We start from the raw sequence: 18111 nt of genomic DNA, 5'->3' as shown, positions 1-18111 counted from the left end.
CACTGTATAACCCAAGTTGCAGGTAGGCAGGGCTAACCTCCAACTCCTGATCCCCTGCCTCTGCCTCCCAAGTATTGGGGGCACAGGTGTGTGATTTTCATGAGAAAATTGCCTCCTGAAAAAACTGAACTGGTCCTGGGCAGTGCCAACACCAAGGAGCCACGTTATAGTTCTGATAACTGAATAGATACTTATTGATAGGTACCAGCAGTACCTATGTCAAGGGACAGTTACACTTAAGTTAACTGCTCATTTAAAAAAAAAATCACAACTCCAGGGAACAAGCAGTATTTTTTTTCTCTTTGTCTTGTTTGCTCATGCATCTGTCTTTGAGGGAAGGGGGATAAAGGGACAAAGAAATGGAGGGAAAAAGGGTGAACAAAAGAAGCAGTGGAACTCAGTAGATACTATGTTGAAAATGAATTATATACCTTGTATATACCTTCATGGGGAAGGGAGGGAGGAACGGAGAAAAAAGGGAGAGATGACACAGTCCAAAAAGAAATGTACTCTTTACTTGACTTATGAAACAGTAACCCCTCTGTACCATGATGACTGACCCAGTTCTTTCTTTGTTTTGCTGTGCTGAGGTTCAAATGCAGGATCTCGTGAACATGCTAGGCAAGTGTTGTACTCTGTCACTGAGCTACATCCTCAGCCTTAACCAATCTCTATAATCTCTCATTTTAGGGAAAATCTCTCATCCTCTGATTGCTGCCTACTCTGCAAGCAAGTTTGCTCTGGATGGGTTCTTCTCTTCTATTAGGACAGAACACTCACTTCTGAAGGTCAATGTGTCAATCACTCTCTGTATCCTTGGCCTCATAGACACAGGTAAGGTTAAAATACTAGAATAAATGGCTGGAAATCAGACTGTGTGTCTTAGCATTGTAGGTAAAATGGGATACTGACTCACAAGTACTAAGAAGGAGTGGGAGAACACACTAGCACTCTCATTTAATAAAGCACTTGTCATTGGTGAAGGCTATAAATACCACACTAGATACTATCAGATGAATGTCTTATGTTCTTGTAGACTCTCAATGGCCACTGCTTTTCTATATCAATAGGACTAAGGCACTGATCCATTCACCCTCTGATGTGATGCACAAAGAAAAGCACAACTTGCTAAAACAAAAATAAATAAACTGGTCTCATATAAAATGAACACCCTGGACATGGTGGATCACACCTTCAAACTCAGCTACTCTGGAGTCAAAGCTTAGGAAGACTGTGTTTTGAGACTACCCTGGGCAAGATCTCTTCATCCTAATCAATATCCGGCCATGGTGCCACACAACTGTCATACTAGGTATATGAGAAGTATAACCCAGAAGATGATAGTCCAGAGAAAACCAGGCATAAGTGCCAACCCCTATCTCAAAAATAACTAAAACAGCTAGGCACCAGTGGCTCATGCTTGTAATCCTAGCTACTCAGGAGGATGAGATCTGAGGATCATGGTTTGAAGCCAGCCCAGGTAGAAAAGTCCATGAGACTCTTCTTTCCAATAAACTACCTAGAGAAAGCCAGAAGTGGTGCTGTGGTTCAAATAGTAAAAAAGGCTTAGGGACAGCACCCAGGTCCTGAATTCAGGATTGAGCCACAATCCTCAGATCTCAGCCTCCTGAGTAGCTAGGATTACAGGCGTGAGCCACCAGCACCCGGCTCAAAATGACTGATTCTTGATCTCTATTCTTCAAAAGTGTCAAGGCCGTAAGTGAGAAAAGAAAAAAAGAGAGTGAAGAACTCTCATACATTGAAGAAAAACAATATATGAGGAATTAGTACTAAGTACAATCCCAAATACTATCCCAGGACATTAATGAGATATGAGTCACGTATGAGTTAATGATATGGAATTGTACCAGATTGTGTTGTTGATCAGTGCACCATGCTTATGCATGACATGGCATCAGGGGAGAAAAGTTAGGCCATGCAAGGACACACTTTGTTCAATTTTTATAAATCCTCTCTTAAGTCCAAATTCAAGTCTTCCCCAAACATACAGCAAGTGCTATAAGACATTTTCTTTAAGGAATAATGAGTATTAGTTACAGAATGAGATGGACTGTGGCTCAGTGAAACAGCAGAGAGGAAAAGGAAAGGATTCTGTGCAAGAAGGACATGAAAACCTGGAAGGTGAGTAAAGGAGATGGTAGAGCTGCCTTCTTAGTAGAAGTGGCGACGGTTGGGAAGGAAGCAAAAGGCTGAGTTCTGCCTGTGTTTTTACAAGTCAGTCAGTCATTATCATATATACTGGTTGTTTGCCCATGGACAGTTCCCATTAGCTGATGAGTCATCACGTGATTCTATCCTTTTTCTTTATTCCCCTCATATTCATCTCCCATCCCAGCTAAAACACTCAAGAGGGCTGGGAAGGTGGCTCAGTGGTAGAGTGCTGGCCTTGCATGCCTGAGGCCCTGGGTTCTATTCCTCAGCACCACATAAGCAAAAAGAAAAAAAGCCGGAAGTGGTGATGTGGCTCAAGTGGTAGAGTGCTAGCCTTGAGCTGAAGACCTGAGGGACAGCGCCCAGGCCCAAAAATAAAAATAAAATATTCAAGAAAAAATCATGATTCAGAACTCCCAGTTAGAAACCTCTAACTCTTCCCCAAAATCTCCATCCAGGAAGGCATGCCTTTGTTAGTACCAACCTTCTCTTTGGTCCAGTTTCCTATGTATTACCTACACAGCTTATGAGGGTCAAACATTAACAAGTAGTCCCTAACTACCAACCTGTGAGTAGATCTGTAGGTCTTCCATCGTGTAGTCTTAGATATCCACTGGTCTTAGATAATACCACTCTTTCTTTGTCATCTACAGACACAGCTATGGAAGCAATCGCTGGGGTAATGAATTTAAACCCAGCTCCAAAGGAAGAGTGTGCACTGGAGATCATCAAAGGGGCAGCTCTACGTCAAGATGAACTATACTATGACAAGTCACGCTGGACCATATTCCTTCTTGGCAATCCAGGGAGGAAAATCTTGGAGTTTTTCTCACTAAAGAACTATAATATGGAAAAGTTTATAAAAAACTAGGAACTCCCTTTAGGCTCAGCAAGGTAAGGGACTTTGTAGCTGTTCTACCCCATATTTCTCTGAATTCTCTCCATGAAAAACATCCTTCAGGGGGATAGCTAGGATATCCCTGGAGACACACACCACAATTAGAAGGCGTTCCTCTAACGATCTGCACAGTGGAAATGTAATTATAAAACCTATGCACCACTCTGCCACCTGAGATTGCGAAATTGTGAATGACCATAGATATAATGACAAAGTAGTTATATCAGATTTACTCCTTGTATGTCATATGATGATGCTTAAGACAATATTAGTTGTAATAAAGATCATTTCAACTTTATAAATTCAAAACTGATAGGTATCATTTGAGTTCATTTGCTATTGATCATGTAAAAATCATAAGCTATACAAATAAAGTTTTTCAATGGTCATTTCATAATTTGTGATCTGGACTTTTCATTTCCAAGTTGAAGAAATCACCTCAATCTTCATTTGATGGGCATTATATCCTCACCATTGGCTCTGTATGTTACTGTATATTGCTCCTTGGGAAATGGGAATATCTGAACATCAGTCATATGGCAACTCAGGGAAGTGGAAGTCCATAGAAATCTGAGTCTATCCAACACTTAATTTTATGTAGGAATGCTCAACTCTTCATTCAAAGTTTGGAGCAAACAGATTGGAGTTCAAATCCCACTACTAATTTAGTCTCCATTCAACAAATACATATATAACACTTGCTAGTCATCACATGACTACAGTCAACTGAGAAGCGAAACACCTGTTATTACTAACAACCTAGCAGAGCCCTCCATTGGTCAGGACCCAACAGGAAAGAGATGTTGGATCTCTCATGTTGGATCATTTTTGTAGAGTTTAATTTAAAACAAAAAAAAAGGAAACTACTTACAAAAGTGTGAGCAAAGCTTGTAGAAATCACCAATAGTAGTGCAGCATCTCAAGACTAGTTGCAGCTCCTTCTACCCAGAGACCTGTAGACACAAGAAGATAGAACTGTAAGGAGAACTCAGAGCAGAGAAGCCTATTTGCAGAGTGCCATGTGGCAGGAGCAAACTTGGTTAAGAGCTATAGTCAGCCCACCAAGGAACATGAAGGAGGGAACTGGAAACAGAAATACCCCAGCCTGAATCCTTTCTCTCCCTCTGATATTGGCCAGTGTTTCCCATTCTCTTAGGAGGAAGATGGCAAAAGAGCAGACCAGATAAGTCAGCTTCTCCCAGTACCAAGCATGACAGCAAAGGGTGGAAAAGTATACTGGAAGAAGCCATGGAGTGTGTGTTTATTTACAGGTCCAGGATGAACTAACTCAACACTCCCAAGCATAGGTGGGTGATGCTGGAATGTGGAAGCCTGGGGAAATCTCCTTTTACCACCTCAAATGCCTGGGCAGCAGATTACATCAGAGCTGGTTGAACCGCTGGCCACATGTACAAGGAACTAGAGCTAAGAATGTTAATATGGATGGAATTTTCTTAGAAAGAAGTTCTTCAGCCAAGTATGGTGGTACACAGATATAATAATCCCAGCACTTAGAAGACAGAGGTTTGATGCTAGCTTTGGCTGCATATCCAGACACAGTCTTGAAGCAAACAAACAAAAAAGAAAAGAAAGAAAAAAAGAAAGAGGGAAGGGGAGAGGCAAAAGGTAAGAGGCAACTAGCTCACAGTACACAGGTATGCACACAAGTTAAATGTGGTCTTATAGGTGCCTTAGTTTCTAACCGATCCGATTAGCATTTGCAATCTTTAGAAGAAATGAAGTTCCCCCTTCACTTTGGGAGACAGAGCACAGAGACTGATTTTCTAAAGGGAGGAGAAAATATTAAAATGAACTTAAAATTTGTTTGGAAACAGGTGAAAACTTCTTTCTAACTGAACATTTTCCCCAGAATCTGAAGAGGAGATCTCCAAAAGTAGGTCTGAGAACTGAAACCATCTACACCCACACATCTCATTATCTTCATTAACATGACATTAAAATTCCATTGCCTTTATCAGTCTAGCTTTACTATTCCGAGAAAGTCTGGTCCAGGAAGATAAATGTTGCAGGTCTGGTTTAAAATGCTCAAGTTTTCAAAAGATAGCATCAAATGATTGCTACTCTGAAGGCTCTTTGGAATCCTCACTTCAAAACTCTGTTGGCACTGTCCTCACCAATCCCAACCTGCTGTATCACAAACCTTTACCTGTCCTCTTGGAGCACCTCACCGGAGCCCGCCTTAGTCTAGACACCCCACTCTGAGAAGCTAAGGGACTCTATCAGGGTGGTATCCCCTCATTTGGGTAAGTGACACCCTTGGTTTGATCTTATCGACAAGTTATTGGAATACTCACTATATGTAAAACTGATTTGTTGAGCTGGGCACTGATGGCTTACACTTGTAATCCTAGCTACTCAGGAGGCTGAGATTTGAGGATCACAGTTTGAAAACAGCCAGGGCAGGAAAGTCCCTGTGAAACTCTTATCTCTAATAAACTACTCAGGACAAGCCAGAAGTGGCTCTGTGGCTCAAGTGGTAGAGCACTAGCTGAGCACAAAGGGGCTTAGGGACAGTGCCTAGGCCCCGAGTTCAAGCTCTAGGATCAGAAAGATAAATAAATGATTTATTGGATGGTAACCCCTTTGTGCAACTATTTAAAGATCATAAATATATGATTTTTCAAGTTATTTGACAGTCTTCTTAGGGAAGTCCTCTTCAGGGCCCTCGCTCAATTCCTAATCTTCTCCCCTAACTCTCAGGGGTTACAACAGCTGGAGCCAACCTCCGATTTCATCAGTCTTGCCCTTGGACAAGAACCACTTACATGCAACTATCTTTCCTGCCTCACTTTATCAAGAGCTCAAAGAAATGTATCCAGGATGGCTCTTCACACCATATGTGGACTCGAGAGAGTAAATTAGTTAGGACCCAGGATTCCTGGACAGCATCTTGGCCTACAAGCCAAAAACAGATGCAAAAATTAAAGAAGATAATTGTTTCAGAACATCTTATTTCACTCCCTCCCCAGCCCCAACTAATTTCCATAACCTTCCCATGACCTTGGGGAGAACATATGCAAAAGGAATCTGATTAGGAATGAACAACCAATCAGAATGATGTGGGGGCCAATCAATAAAGTATACTTTTCAAGATATGTAATTATTATAGGGACCACCAGCCAGTGTATATAAAAACTCCTAGACTCCACCACTGGAACACACAACACACACACACACACACACACACACACACACACACACACACACACACACACACACACACACACACACACACACACACACACACACACACACACACACACACACACACACACAGCCACCTGGGGAAGATGGGATAAGAGGGACAGGGAAAATAGCAAAAGAGGATACATGAGGAAGGAGGCAACAGCCCAATACTTCATCGAATCCCTGAGACAAGAACCTAAGAAGGCTGCAGTGTCCAACAGTGGAGCTACAGCACTGGCAAGCACTGTCTGCCACTGAGTTACAACAAATAAACAGGTGTTTCCTGCTATGGGGCTGTAATCTTAATGGTCTCTGCTGGCCACTGAGCCAGGAGGTGTGTGGGAAATAGCTTTAGTTTTTGTTTTTTGTTTTTTGGTTTGGTTTTTTTTTTTTTTTGTTTTTTTTGGGTCCGGTCGTGGGGCCTGAACTCTGGGCCTGGGCGCTGTCCCTCAGCTCTTCAGCTCAAGGCTAGCACTCTACCACTTGAGCCACAGCGCCACTTCTGGCTTTTTTCTTTTTGCTTATGTGGTGCTGAGGAATGGAACCCAGGGCCTCGAGCATGCAAGGCAAGCGCTCTACCACTGAGCCACCTTCCCAGCCCCAAGCTTTAGTTTTAAATAGACAAAATGATCAGTCACAAGTCACCGTATGGCTGGGCTGAGCATCGTCTCAGTCCTGGTTCTAGCAAGGGTTCTGGAGGAGTTATCACTGTTCTCACCCGAGGGGGGCACTCTGGTCATGATTAACCAGTCTTTGTTGCCCCCACAGGTAGAGTATGCAGAGGAGGTCCTACCATTCCCTTCTCCATCCTTCCTGGTAAAGATGTTGTCAGTCTCATCCTCCTTGATTCCAAGCTGGCTTAGAACAAGTAACACAGACATGAAAATGGAGGCAGGCTTCTAGGTGTTTCTCCTGCTTTTAGTTATGTCATGGGCCCAAGTAAGCAGTATACTTTTCAACAAAAGCAGTTTTAGTACCTGATGCATTTTTGCGTGGAACAAGAGCCTTCAAGAAAATAATAACTTGAAAAGGCAGCTAGAGTTAAGTTACTTAAATATTGAATTAAGACGAAGAATAGTAAGAAGTGACGAAAGAAGGGTTTGGGCGTAGGTATTTAACTGAACAGAGAAGTGACTACACCGAGAAGGGTTATTTAACAAGGTTGTTTTGTACAGCCTCAATTTTCTGTCCCTGAAGGGAAGAATGTTGGTTTATATGTTAGTACAGGGAGGATGGCTTTCACTTAGGAAGTGAAGCTTTTGCTTTTGAGAAAAAGCTCTGGGGGGGCTGGGAAGGTGGCTCAGTGGTAGAGTGCTTGCCTTGCATGCATGAGGCCCTCGGTTCAATTCCTCAGCACTACATAAGCAAAAAGAAAAAAGCCAGAAGTGGAGCTGTGGCTCAAGTGGAAGAGCGCTAGCCTTGAGCTGAAGAGCTGAGGGACAGTGCCCAGGCCCAGAGTTCAGGCCCCATGACCGGACCCAAAAAAAAAAAAAAAGAAGAAGAAGAAGAAGAAGAAGAAAAAGCTCTGGGATGTGATGTCTCTGCTGTTTTTGAAGTGCCTTGAACTTAAATAGTCATTATGCCAAAATAGCGTCACTTTAATACCTTTAACAACAGGAAGACATTAGTTAATCATTGTATACTGGAAGTTTTGCTAAGGGAGATTTCAGGTACCTTAAACACACACACACACACACACACACACACACCAAAACTATGTGAAATAATGGCTACATTAATTTGTTTAACTATAGTAATCCTATATATATAAACATTATAACTTATGATTACAACTATACTATAGTATAGTATAATATATAGTAAACAGATATAGTAATAACTATAGAATGCTATACATTATAAGGTACAGCTCATTACATCTTACAGATAGTGAAATGATAGTATTTGTACCATTAAACATGGTATATAACAATCACATATAGATCTCAAATATGAATACATTCTAAAAAGAAAATGAAGTGTTAGATAGGCAACAGCTGTTCACATAGGAGAACCCACAGATACATTGCATAACCTGGAAGCAGAGGGTGGAAACTAGGGACAGGTCCAAAAGCCCCATAGCCATCTGGGCTGAGGCCCAGAGGCCAAAAGAAATTGCAGTGCTCATGTGTCTTTTGTGCCAAGTCACTGACAGGCTAATAAGAGACCATAGGAGTGACGTGTTTCAGGGCTCCGTTGTCCTTGGACCGTCCTGATGCACCCTGAACTCCAGGTAACAAAATGAACCCAAAAGTTACGCAGCCCATCATGACCCAAGAGCAAAGACTTAACCACACTTCCTCTCATCACCCTCCCTACTTGCTCTCAGGGATGGCAGCACCTACTGCTGGTTGAACGTAGGGGGAGGTTCAATTCCAGAGCTACCAACACCTCCACACCTGTGAGCCTCCAAGTGAGTCATTCATGTTCTGGCCCAAGAACTAGACATAGAGGAGGCACTACATCTGGGACTCTGCCCTGCTCCAGCAGTCTAGCTGGGGCATGCTAGACATGCTCAACAGCAACAGCTAGGGATCACTCTCAAAGACAGGTGCTTCACACCTCAAGGGGAAAGAAATAACAAGACAGCAGGAAATCAGGGTTGCTTCTTGGCTCTGAATAGAGGTTAGCTTATATTCTAAGCTTTTCTTGACTAATGATACTTCATAGAAAACCAGAACTCTTCCATGTTAAAGGACCCTGGCTACCTCTCCAGCCATCTGACCTGAGGAGCTGCTTTCCATTTCACTCCCCGAAGACACCAAACCGTTGGACTTCTGAAGATACTCTGCATCCCCACCATGCCTCTGCTCCCGCCATCTCCAGCACTCACAGTGCTCTTCACGTTCTCACTGCCTACTCTGTATTTGTCTCCTTACTCATTTAGTGAGACAGAGGCTCACTATATACTCCAGGCTATCCTTCAAATTGCAATCCTCCTGCCTCAGGCTTCCAAGTGCTAGAATTACAGCCATGTGCCACCATACCCCAGCTCCTACACGATCTTCAAAACACCCCAACCACTACCTCCTGCAAGAAAACATTATTCTCTCTCTCCTACCCAGAGCTCTCAAGGTTGGAATTGATGAAACACACATACCCTCCTATCCCTTGCATCTATAATTTTTATTTGCCTATTACTAGAATTTATCATACTTTAAATTTACCTTTAATATGTGTCTATGTGTAATTACGTGAAAGTAGTACTGTATATTACTTAAGATTGCATCCTTATATTAACTGTAGTTCTCTGCATGTATGATGTATTTAATGTTTATGAAATAAAAGACTCATGAGGCCTCATAATAAGAACCGTTTTAATAGAAACACCAGAAGAACAAAACACTATTTCAAATAATAGAGAGAGAGAAAAATGTTATTGTTCTGAATTCTAACCATTGCTCTTTTCACCATAACATCTTGTTTTTGCTTCTGATGGTTTGTTTGATTCCCTTTACTTTTTCAATCAAAATCTTAAAAATCATTCAAAAAACATTCATATTTTACAATTGTTAATGCATTTGCATTGCAGAAAATACAAGAAAACTTACAGGAAGAAAAACATCTCAAACTATTCCAACCACTAAAGAAAGAAATTTGTGAATTAAAAACTTGAAGATTGGGGCTGGGAAGATGGCTCAGTGGTAGAGCACTTGCCTTGCATGCATGAGGCTCTGGGTTCGATTCCCCAGCACCACATAAGCAAAAAGAAAAAAGTCGGAAGTGGCTCTGTGGCTCAAGTGGTAGAGCGCTAGGCTTGAGCAGAAGAGCTGAGGGACAGCGCCCAGACCCAGAGTTCAGGCCCCACAACCGGACCCAAAAAAAAAAACTTGAAGGTTTTTTGAGGCAATACTAGGAGTCTTTGTGAATAGTTCTTCTATGCATGTATGTATGATGTTTATTAGTCTATATTGCCACTGTTCTTATTATTAGGTCCTAAGATTTTAATTCTGACAATTTTAACAGTATCTTGTAAAGTTCTTGTTAATATTGAACATCTCTTACAGGCCCTCTACCAACAATAACAATGCAAAATGAAGACATGAAAAAGACTGATTACACAGGCCTACTATGGAAATGAAGGAGTTATGAAAATAGTCATCGTCCTTCTGATGATTTTAGACTATATCTCTTCTGAGAATAAATATATTTATCCCTGAATTGTTTGTGTGGACATTTGATTAAACAGTTCTTCTGATGATTTTGAACTACATCACTTCTGAGAAAGAATATTTTTGTCCTTGAATTGTTTGTGTGGACATTTGATTAAACAGTTACCAGCTGGCCGCTTATAAGACAGAGTCCAATGAACTTGAATGTGAACAGACTTAAGTCTGACTATAACTAGCTGTTCTGTAAAAATTTAGGATGTATCTGTGCTAGTTTTCTAGATTTCTGTGGCTATAACAACTACCTGAGGTAATCATCTTATAAGAGTAAAGCGTTGATTTTTTTCTCAAGTTTTGAAGGTTTCAATCCATTATCCTTTGGCCTCCTTGCTTTTGAACATGTGGCAAGGCACAGAATGGCAGAAAAAAAATAAAACATTCCCTTCATAATCAGGAAGTGAAAAAAAGAGAAAGGTGAAGCGGCTGGGTCTCATTGGGCATGTGCCTTTCAAGTGCACATCCCCAGTGATCTAACTTCCTCCCACAAGGTTCCATCTCTCAAAGGTTCTATTACTTCCTAATAGCAGCAATGATGTAATAGATGGACTTCTGGAAGTCCATCTATAGCAGAGTGCCAAGGCCACCACATATGAAGAGGGTCTGTGGCATTATTCTAAAAAGTAGAGCTTGGACTTGAAGAACTGTTGGGAGTGTTAAATGGGCAGGATTCTAAGTCAACAACCCCTTTAGGAGGATTACCATTTTCCAAAAGACTCACCCAATAGAATAGAAAAAGAAGCAAGGTTATAAGTACCAAAGTGTAAAGGCCCCCATAATAGAGGACCTTTAATTTCTTAGTGTTGTCTCTTAGAAAAAGTCAGGTTCCCAGCAGTTTAAATTGTTTCCTTTCATACTTGAGATTCTTTTTAGTACTCCATTATAACACATGTAGGTTACTGTAAAGAAACAAGGCTATAAACAAAATGTTGTTTATCTTGTATTAACATTTTCATAAGAGCCACACATCCATTCAGGTGACTATATTTCTGGAAGTTCTGGGATATGGCCACCAACAAGGGAATCAATGTTTCCAGTGAACCTGGAAAAGGTAAAGCAAAACACAGATTGCTAGCCAGTTGATGTCCAGTGCCTCACTCAAAAGCAGCTCAAGCCTGGCACAGGTGACTCACACATATAATCCTAGCTACTCAAGAGGCTAAGATCTAAGGACCATGGTTTAAAGCTTTGGAAGACAATCCAAGAGACCCATTTCCAACTAAATATCACAAATCCATAAATGAGGTCTTGCTCAAGGGGTAGAGCACCAGCCTTAAGCAAAAAATATCTAAGCAAAAGCTTAGCTGATAGCCAGTGGCTCATGCCTGTAATCCTAGCTACTCAAGAAGCTGAGATCTAAGGATTGAGGTTCAAAGTCAGAACATGAGACATATTTCTAACAGTCCACCAAAAAATCAGAACAAAACCCAGAAGTGGCGAATGTCAGTCTTAAGGATCAAAAAAAATCTTAGAGGCCTTGAGTTCAAGACCCAGCATGGAGACATAACTAGCCTGATTAAAACCTCCCCTTATATTCCATATAGAGATGTAGAGGACAGGGACCTTCAGACAGAGGCCAGCTGGTGGTGAGACTGTATATCTCTACTTGAGTTTAATTTGGCAGTTAGAGTTTTCTTAATCTACTTTATCTGCATTTTCAAGATCATAGTTATATGAATGACTCAAATGACTTTAATTTTTACTCTACTATGGCTACTTCCCATGTAATATTTCTGAATTTTTATAGCTCCCCTTATATTATTTTTATTGATATTGATACTTTTCCCCTCAAAAAAAAAGATATGCAAGAAAAAGCTTCTGAATTTATTTATCAGTCCACTCAGGATTCTAATTTATTAAACTATTTTCTTCTTTTATTTTTTTAAATTTCTAGTTTCTTTCCTTGGTTTTTTTTTCTGACCACATTTTAGAAGTTTACTTGAAAACACTTGGATAAATAATTTTTAATCTTCCTTATTTATCTAATAAGGCTGTACATTAGCTGTACTTCACTGATATTTATCTTAATGTTTCAATTATAACTATTTTCCATGATTTTTATTCATTTTTTTGAGACAGGGTCTTGATATATAGTCCAGGCTTAATTTAAACTCATTATTCTCCTGTCTCAGCTCCCAAGTGTTGGGATTACAGTTATATGCTACCATGTCAATAAATTCTTTTTGTTGTTGTTTTGAGATTTTTTTGGGGGGGGGTTGATCCTGGGGCTTTAACTCAGGACCTGGACACTGTCCCTCAGCTTTTTGACTCAATACTAGAGCTCTACTACTTGAGCCATAGCTCAATTTCCAGCTTTTGTGTGTGTGTGTGGTTAATTGGAAATAAGAATATCATAAACTTTCCTGCCCACACTGGCTTTGGATCATGATCCTCAGAACTCAGCCTCTTGAGTAGCTAGGATTACAGGCATGAGCCACTGGCACTGTACTAATAATTCTTGTTTTTTTTTTTTTAATGTGAATGAATTCTTAGTACTAGATTGGTAACCTGTATATTTTAAGATTAAACAAGGCAAAAATTCTATGAGATTAAAATGCTTATTGCTTCCAACTTCTATAGTTCAATTTTGTTATACTATGCCCAGAGAATCTTCTTGTAAATATATAAACTTTTTTAGAAGTTGGCTATTTTTTTTTTTTGTCAGTCATGGAGTTTGAACTCTGGGTCTAGGCACTGTCCCTCAGCTCTTCTGCTCAAGACGAGCACTTTACAACTTAAGCCACAATGTCACTTCTGGTTTTCTGGTAGTTTATTGGAGATAGGAGTTTCACTGTCTTTCCTGCCCAGGCTGGCTTTGAGCCATGATCTTCAGATCTCAGCCTCCTGAGTAGCTAGGATTATTGGTGTGAGCCACCAGTGCCAGGTAGAAGTTCACTTTTTGAGGCTTGTTTTTGGTATGATTCATTTTGTAATGCTTCGTGGACGTTTAAAAGTAAGATTATAGTCTCCATTCGTAGGGTTTTGTGCATGTGTCTTTCTGTCTCAAAATAAATTGACAAATAGATTATGACAAGCTCATTAATTGTTAATTCTCAGAGCTCATGGGTAAGAGTTCAAGCTCTGATGTAAAACAGCCCTTGCAGGGCTGGGAATTTAGCTCACTCCAAGAGCACTTGCCTAACAAGTACAAGGCCCTGAGTTCAGTTCTCAGCTCTAGGCAGGAGTGGGAGAAGTTATAGATAAACAGCCCTTGCGGTGACCTGAGGTGCATGTAAAGTGCACATAGCATCTCAGTGAGTACTCAGAATGAAAAGAGATATTGATCTTTGTACATACTTCTTTTGGACTTTGGTGGAGTCTAAATCAGTGGTCTGAAGAAATTCCTATTGCAATCTCCTGTCCTCCCCTCTGCCTTAGTCCTAGACTCCCAGAACCCTCTCGTTCTTCTATGCCAATAAAATTCTCTAATTTGGTTGGGTACCAATGGCTCATGCCTGTAACCCAAGACCAGCCACATGAGAAGAGTTTGATAGAATCTATCTCCAACCAGCAAAAAGCAGGACTAGAGGTGAGGCTTAAGGGGTAAAGCACCAGTCTAGCAAGCATGCAGCCCTGAGTTCAAACCCTAGGACTACCAAAAAAAAAGTTTCAAAAAATTGTTACTGCTTGGCACCAGTGGCTCATGCCTATAACCCTAGCTACTGAGGAGGCTAAAATCTCATGAAGCCAGCTGGGGCAGGAAATTCTGTGAGACTCTTATCTCCAATTAAATCACAGAAAAAGCCAGAAGTTGTACTGTGGCCCAAGTGGCAAAGTGCTAGCCTTGAGCATAAGGAGCTCAGAAACAGCACCCAGGCCCAGCATTCAAGCCTCAGGACTAATCAAAAAGAAAAAACTCATAGTATTTGTCTACATTAAACCCACTCACCCTCTATTCGTGCTTACCCTCTATTCATGGGCCAAGTTCTACATTCAGAGTTGTGGACTACCCCAAGGGAATGTCTTTCATCTCAGATTCTAGTGCTTCACGCTACCTATTTTCTCTGCCTATTCCTTGCCTTGTTTTCCTCCTTAGAGAACAGAGGAAGTAGCAGCAGTGAACAGGGTTGTGACACTCCCCACATGCTCACAAACATTACACTGCTACTTGAAAGTCTCATTACCTGCATCAAATGTGTCAAACCTTAGAATTCATAGAAGCTGCATAAATTATCCAGCCACCATGCCAAGAAATTCGTCCCAACAAGGTTGATTACAGTTACAAAGCTGCTCACTGAGCTGTACGAATGGGACAACAATTTGCACACTTACTTTGAATTTTGGGAGAACCTCCCAACTAGAACATTTGTAAGCATTTCTTTTTAATACAGACAAATAAATTCCCTTTTATTTCCCCCCAAATTTCCTTATTTAATAGACTAGAATAACTTTTGCAAGATTCTGTCTACTCTTCTTCCCTCTATCTCCAAACCCAGAACTGTTCCTTGGCCTAGTAGTCCACAAAAGACACAGGGTACTTCAGAAGAGCAGAAATCCTTCCAAACATCAGAATCCGGAAGAGGTGACTAAAGGATAGGGAAAATCCTTACACAGAAAACTAACTGATACATGTGAAAAAGCTACACTGAGAATGTCTTTTATGTCTTACTATCAAAAATGCATTTTTTTTCTTCTCATAGAAGCTGCAAGGTTTGAGTCTGACCCAAAGGCCCATCCTTGTCTAAATCTAGAAGTGGATCTTGACTTGAGACTGTCAGAAGGCTCAGACCAATTGGTAGTAGAAAAAAGGGTGACTGGGGTGCCCTCTGATGGGAGGAGCTCCTCAGCCCAGCCCTTGGAGGCCCCATTGTTCAGGGGCCCACTCCGATCTGCAGAGAGCAAAAGAGAGGAACTGGGGTTTGTGAGCACTGTGGCTTTTGTCGGCTTCCTGTTTCAACAAGGCTGCTTTGCAAAAAGAAAGACAGTACCAAGAAGGGGCCCAGAGCCCTGGACTGAGTGCTTCACCCAGCCACATCTGTGCTCCACCTAAGATGAGAGCCAAGACCTTCCCAGGGATCGGAATGCTTTTCTGAGCTGCCGAGAATAGAGCCTGCGACCTGGAGGTAACTGACAGAGGATGTCTTGTGTCCGGGTTTGGCATCTTTGACTTTGGGGTGGGTCAGAAGGAGCTGTGCTATTCAAGTTTTCCTGGGGTAAAGGAGGAAGCGTAGGGCTAGATGTCAGAGATCAAGAGTGTTGAGGTGTGGGTAACCAAGGAAACATCCAATGTTGGATTCCTGAGGTGCTTGCCAGGCACTGAGAAACAGCTCCCATCACTCCTCTACTCCATCCATTAGATTAGATTTGAGGCGAGGCCAATGACTTAGGGTTCAGGTTATTTGGTGGCAGGAGCATGAATTAAAATGCCTGTTCATGGTTCTCTTCAAAGTAGCAATCCCCTTCATGAAAACCTGCCTTTTGCGAGCTTAGGGGCAGATCGTAAGAGCTCAAACTAGGAAGGACAGACACCTGCAGGAAGCCATCTATCGATCTCTGTTGCACTGCCAGGAAGTGGCAAGTCTACAGACTGACACACACAGTGAGCGACAAGCCACTGTCAGGTGAGAAGCAGTCGCTTTGTCTCTCCCTGTGGTAGTAAGGAAAGCTTCCCACCACATATTCCTCTGAGCTTCAACTGGGCCCTGGCATTTTGCCCAGGGGTACCCCAAAAATACCAGAAACCTGGGCAGTGTCTTCATGACCGCTCTCTGAACCTCACAAGGATCAGTTCCTTTTTTTTTCTACAGCCTATCCCTGTCCACCAGACATCTCACAGGGCTTCTTCATTCTAAGTGAGTAAGTATGGTCAAGATAACTCAGAAGGCTGGTGTGGTTCCACTCAGCAGTGCCACACCAAATCCTAACTGGTGTACGGGGCAAAGGATCTTGGGACTTGCCTTTCTCCCAGGGACCATTTCTACAACTTGACGTCTGGCCCCAAGAGCAGCCACATTTAGTGGCTGTGTAGGTGGAGAGCTCCAAGATACCTATCTCTGGCCTGTCTTCCGCTCCACAGCCTTTTCCTCTTCACAGCCAGAAGGTAGAAGGACTCTCAACATTGGGGAAGGGGATTGGTTTCACCTCAAGGCTGGTAGTCAATCACAGCCAAACAGAGAGGGATTTCACGCCACACATTTTAACAGTGTGATGTGGACACACTGAATGCCAATTTTTCACTCTCGCCTCTTCTCTGCCTTCTGCTTGGCCACATTAAAATGGTGATTGTGTCAAGACTACAGAGAAATCCTTTCTCCTTGAAGCCCAAAGCCAGAGGTCAGAGAAACTGGAGCAGTAAAAGTGATTTCAAGCTGGAGCTACATGGCCTGTATTTGGAAAACAATGTTCCCCTTCAAAGAAAGGAAGCAGTTAGGGGAATCAAAAGAAGAAACAAGCATTCTTGGTCCTAGGAGTACCCATTTAGCTTGGAGATTTTATCTTACAACACCAAGTCTTAGGTATCCAACACTACCACCAGGATAATAATACCTTATATTTATTATAAAATGCACACGTGTGCCACGTGCTAGACATAGGGTATGTATTTTTTCAAGATAGGCTTTAGCTCCATGTTATAAATGAGAATGGTGAGGCTTAGAGGTATTTAATAGCTTGTCCCAATAACATCCCAGTGATAGAACAGGATGTGAATCCACAGAGCCAGGGTTCTCCTTCTTCATCAATGGCAGAATAGCCAGGGGTTTATGGCCTAGAAGTGCCACAAGTGTTGGTTCTAGAACTCCTGGTCCAAAGGAGGTAGGGCACAGGGCTGCACCATAATCCTGAATCAGTTATAACTCGATATGAATGGGTCTCTCTGGTCCTTTTCTAAGTTTTTAAATAAAGAAAGTGACAGGTGGGAAGCCTAGGCATCCTTCAGGGAGTGGGAGTGAGATGAAAAGTCTACAGAAAGGCAAGAGCCATTCAGAGATGGGATTTGGAGGACAAACCCTGACCATCTCACCGTTCTTCAGGGGTCAGCATTACCCAACACAGAGTGAGCCCTCCAACCCTCAACTGTCAGACATCTGAGTGTCCGCCCGAGGCCCGTCTAGGGTGTGAGATTGCCACCCACATCCTCGATAATGAGAGCTGTGAGGAGGGCGCAAGAATCCTGCACAGAATTAGACTGAGCCTGGATGGGCAGCAAAGGTCCAAGCAAGGGGGCAGAAAGGCCGTTACCAGTGGAATCCGTTTAACCTATAAATATACCTGAGGGGCCAGAGATAACAAATGCCTGCTGATTGATGAGTCTGAGCTATCCTCCTCTGACCTACCCAGGAACTAAGCTGAGTGGGCAGTGAGGTCATGGGTCAGAGAGAAGAGGCAGCAGCTGTGAGGGGGTGTACCTCTTCTTTCATCAGTCCCTGGTCTCACTCCAGCGTGCAGAGGAGGCAGGGCCCAGGATTTCCGATGCTCAGGATCCTGCTCCTCCAAGTCCAACTCAGCAAAACTACCAGAGAATGGTGGGAGAAGGTAGGTGTAAAGAGTAGGAAAGAGAAAGGCACAGAATGGGGGAGGAGGAGGATTAGGGTTGGAGTGTTATATGGACATCAGGTAAGGCAATATAGTAGGACTTGAAGGATGGCCTCTCCACAGAGCCTTGTTTTGTTCCTTGGGGATTTTTGGTTACTATCTTTCCTTGTCTGTTGTATTTCTTTGTGATTGTAG

At 42.1% G+C, this 18111-nt stretch overlaps 2 protein-coding genes across 3 annotated transcripts in view; both read left to right on the top strand.

Annotated features, from left to right (window-relative positions):
* Positions 1 to 3440, top strand: part of Hsd11b1 (hydroxysteroid 11-beta dehydrogenase 1) — a 47795-nt gene extending 44355 nt beyond the window's left edge. The window contains exons 7-8 of one of the 2 annotated variants that reach the window (XM_070041592.1): positions 691 to 834; positions 2826 to 3440. In XM_070041592.1, the coding sequence (XP_069897693.1) occupies positions 691 to 834; positions 2826 to 3043 (362 nt within the window). In that variant the 3' untranslated portion in view covers positions 3044 to 3440. The remainder of the gene's footprint in view (positions 1 to 690; positions 835 to 2825) is intronic. The other variant, XM_070041593.1, reaches the window with a different exon arrangement.
* Positions 3441 to 15280: 11840 nt separating this feature from the next.
* The window catches only part of Traf3ip3 (TRAF3 interacting protein 3), a 28886-nt gene continuing 26055 nt past the window's right edge, over positions 15281 to 18111 (top strand). The window contains exon 1 of the mRNA XM_070041585.1: positions 15281 to 15506. The gene's annotated coding sequence lies outside the window, so the exon portion shown is untranslated. The remainder of the gene's footprint in view (positions 15507 to 18111) is intronic.

Source organism: Dipodomys merriami, unplaced genomic scaffold (assembly GCF_024711535.1).
Source record: "Dipodomys merriami isolate MVZ:Mamm:240054 unplaced genomic scaffold, mDipMer1.0.p SCAF_31, whole genome shotgun sequence".
NCBI classification, from domain to species: domain Eukaryota; kingdom Metazoa; phylum Chordata; class Mammalia; order Rodentia; family Heteromyidae; genus Dipodomys; species Dipodomys merriami.
Note: the sequence above shows the minus strand (reverse complement) of the source record. Positions and strands in the feature narration are given on the sequence as shown.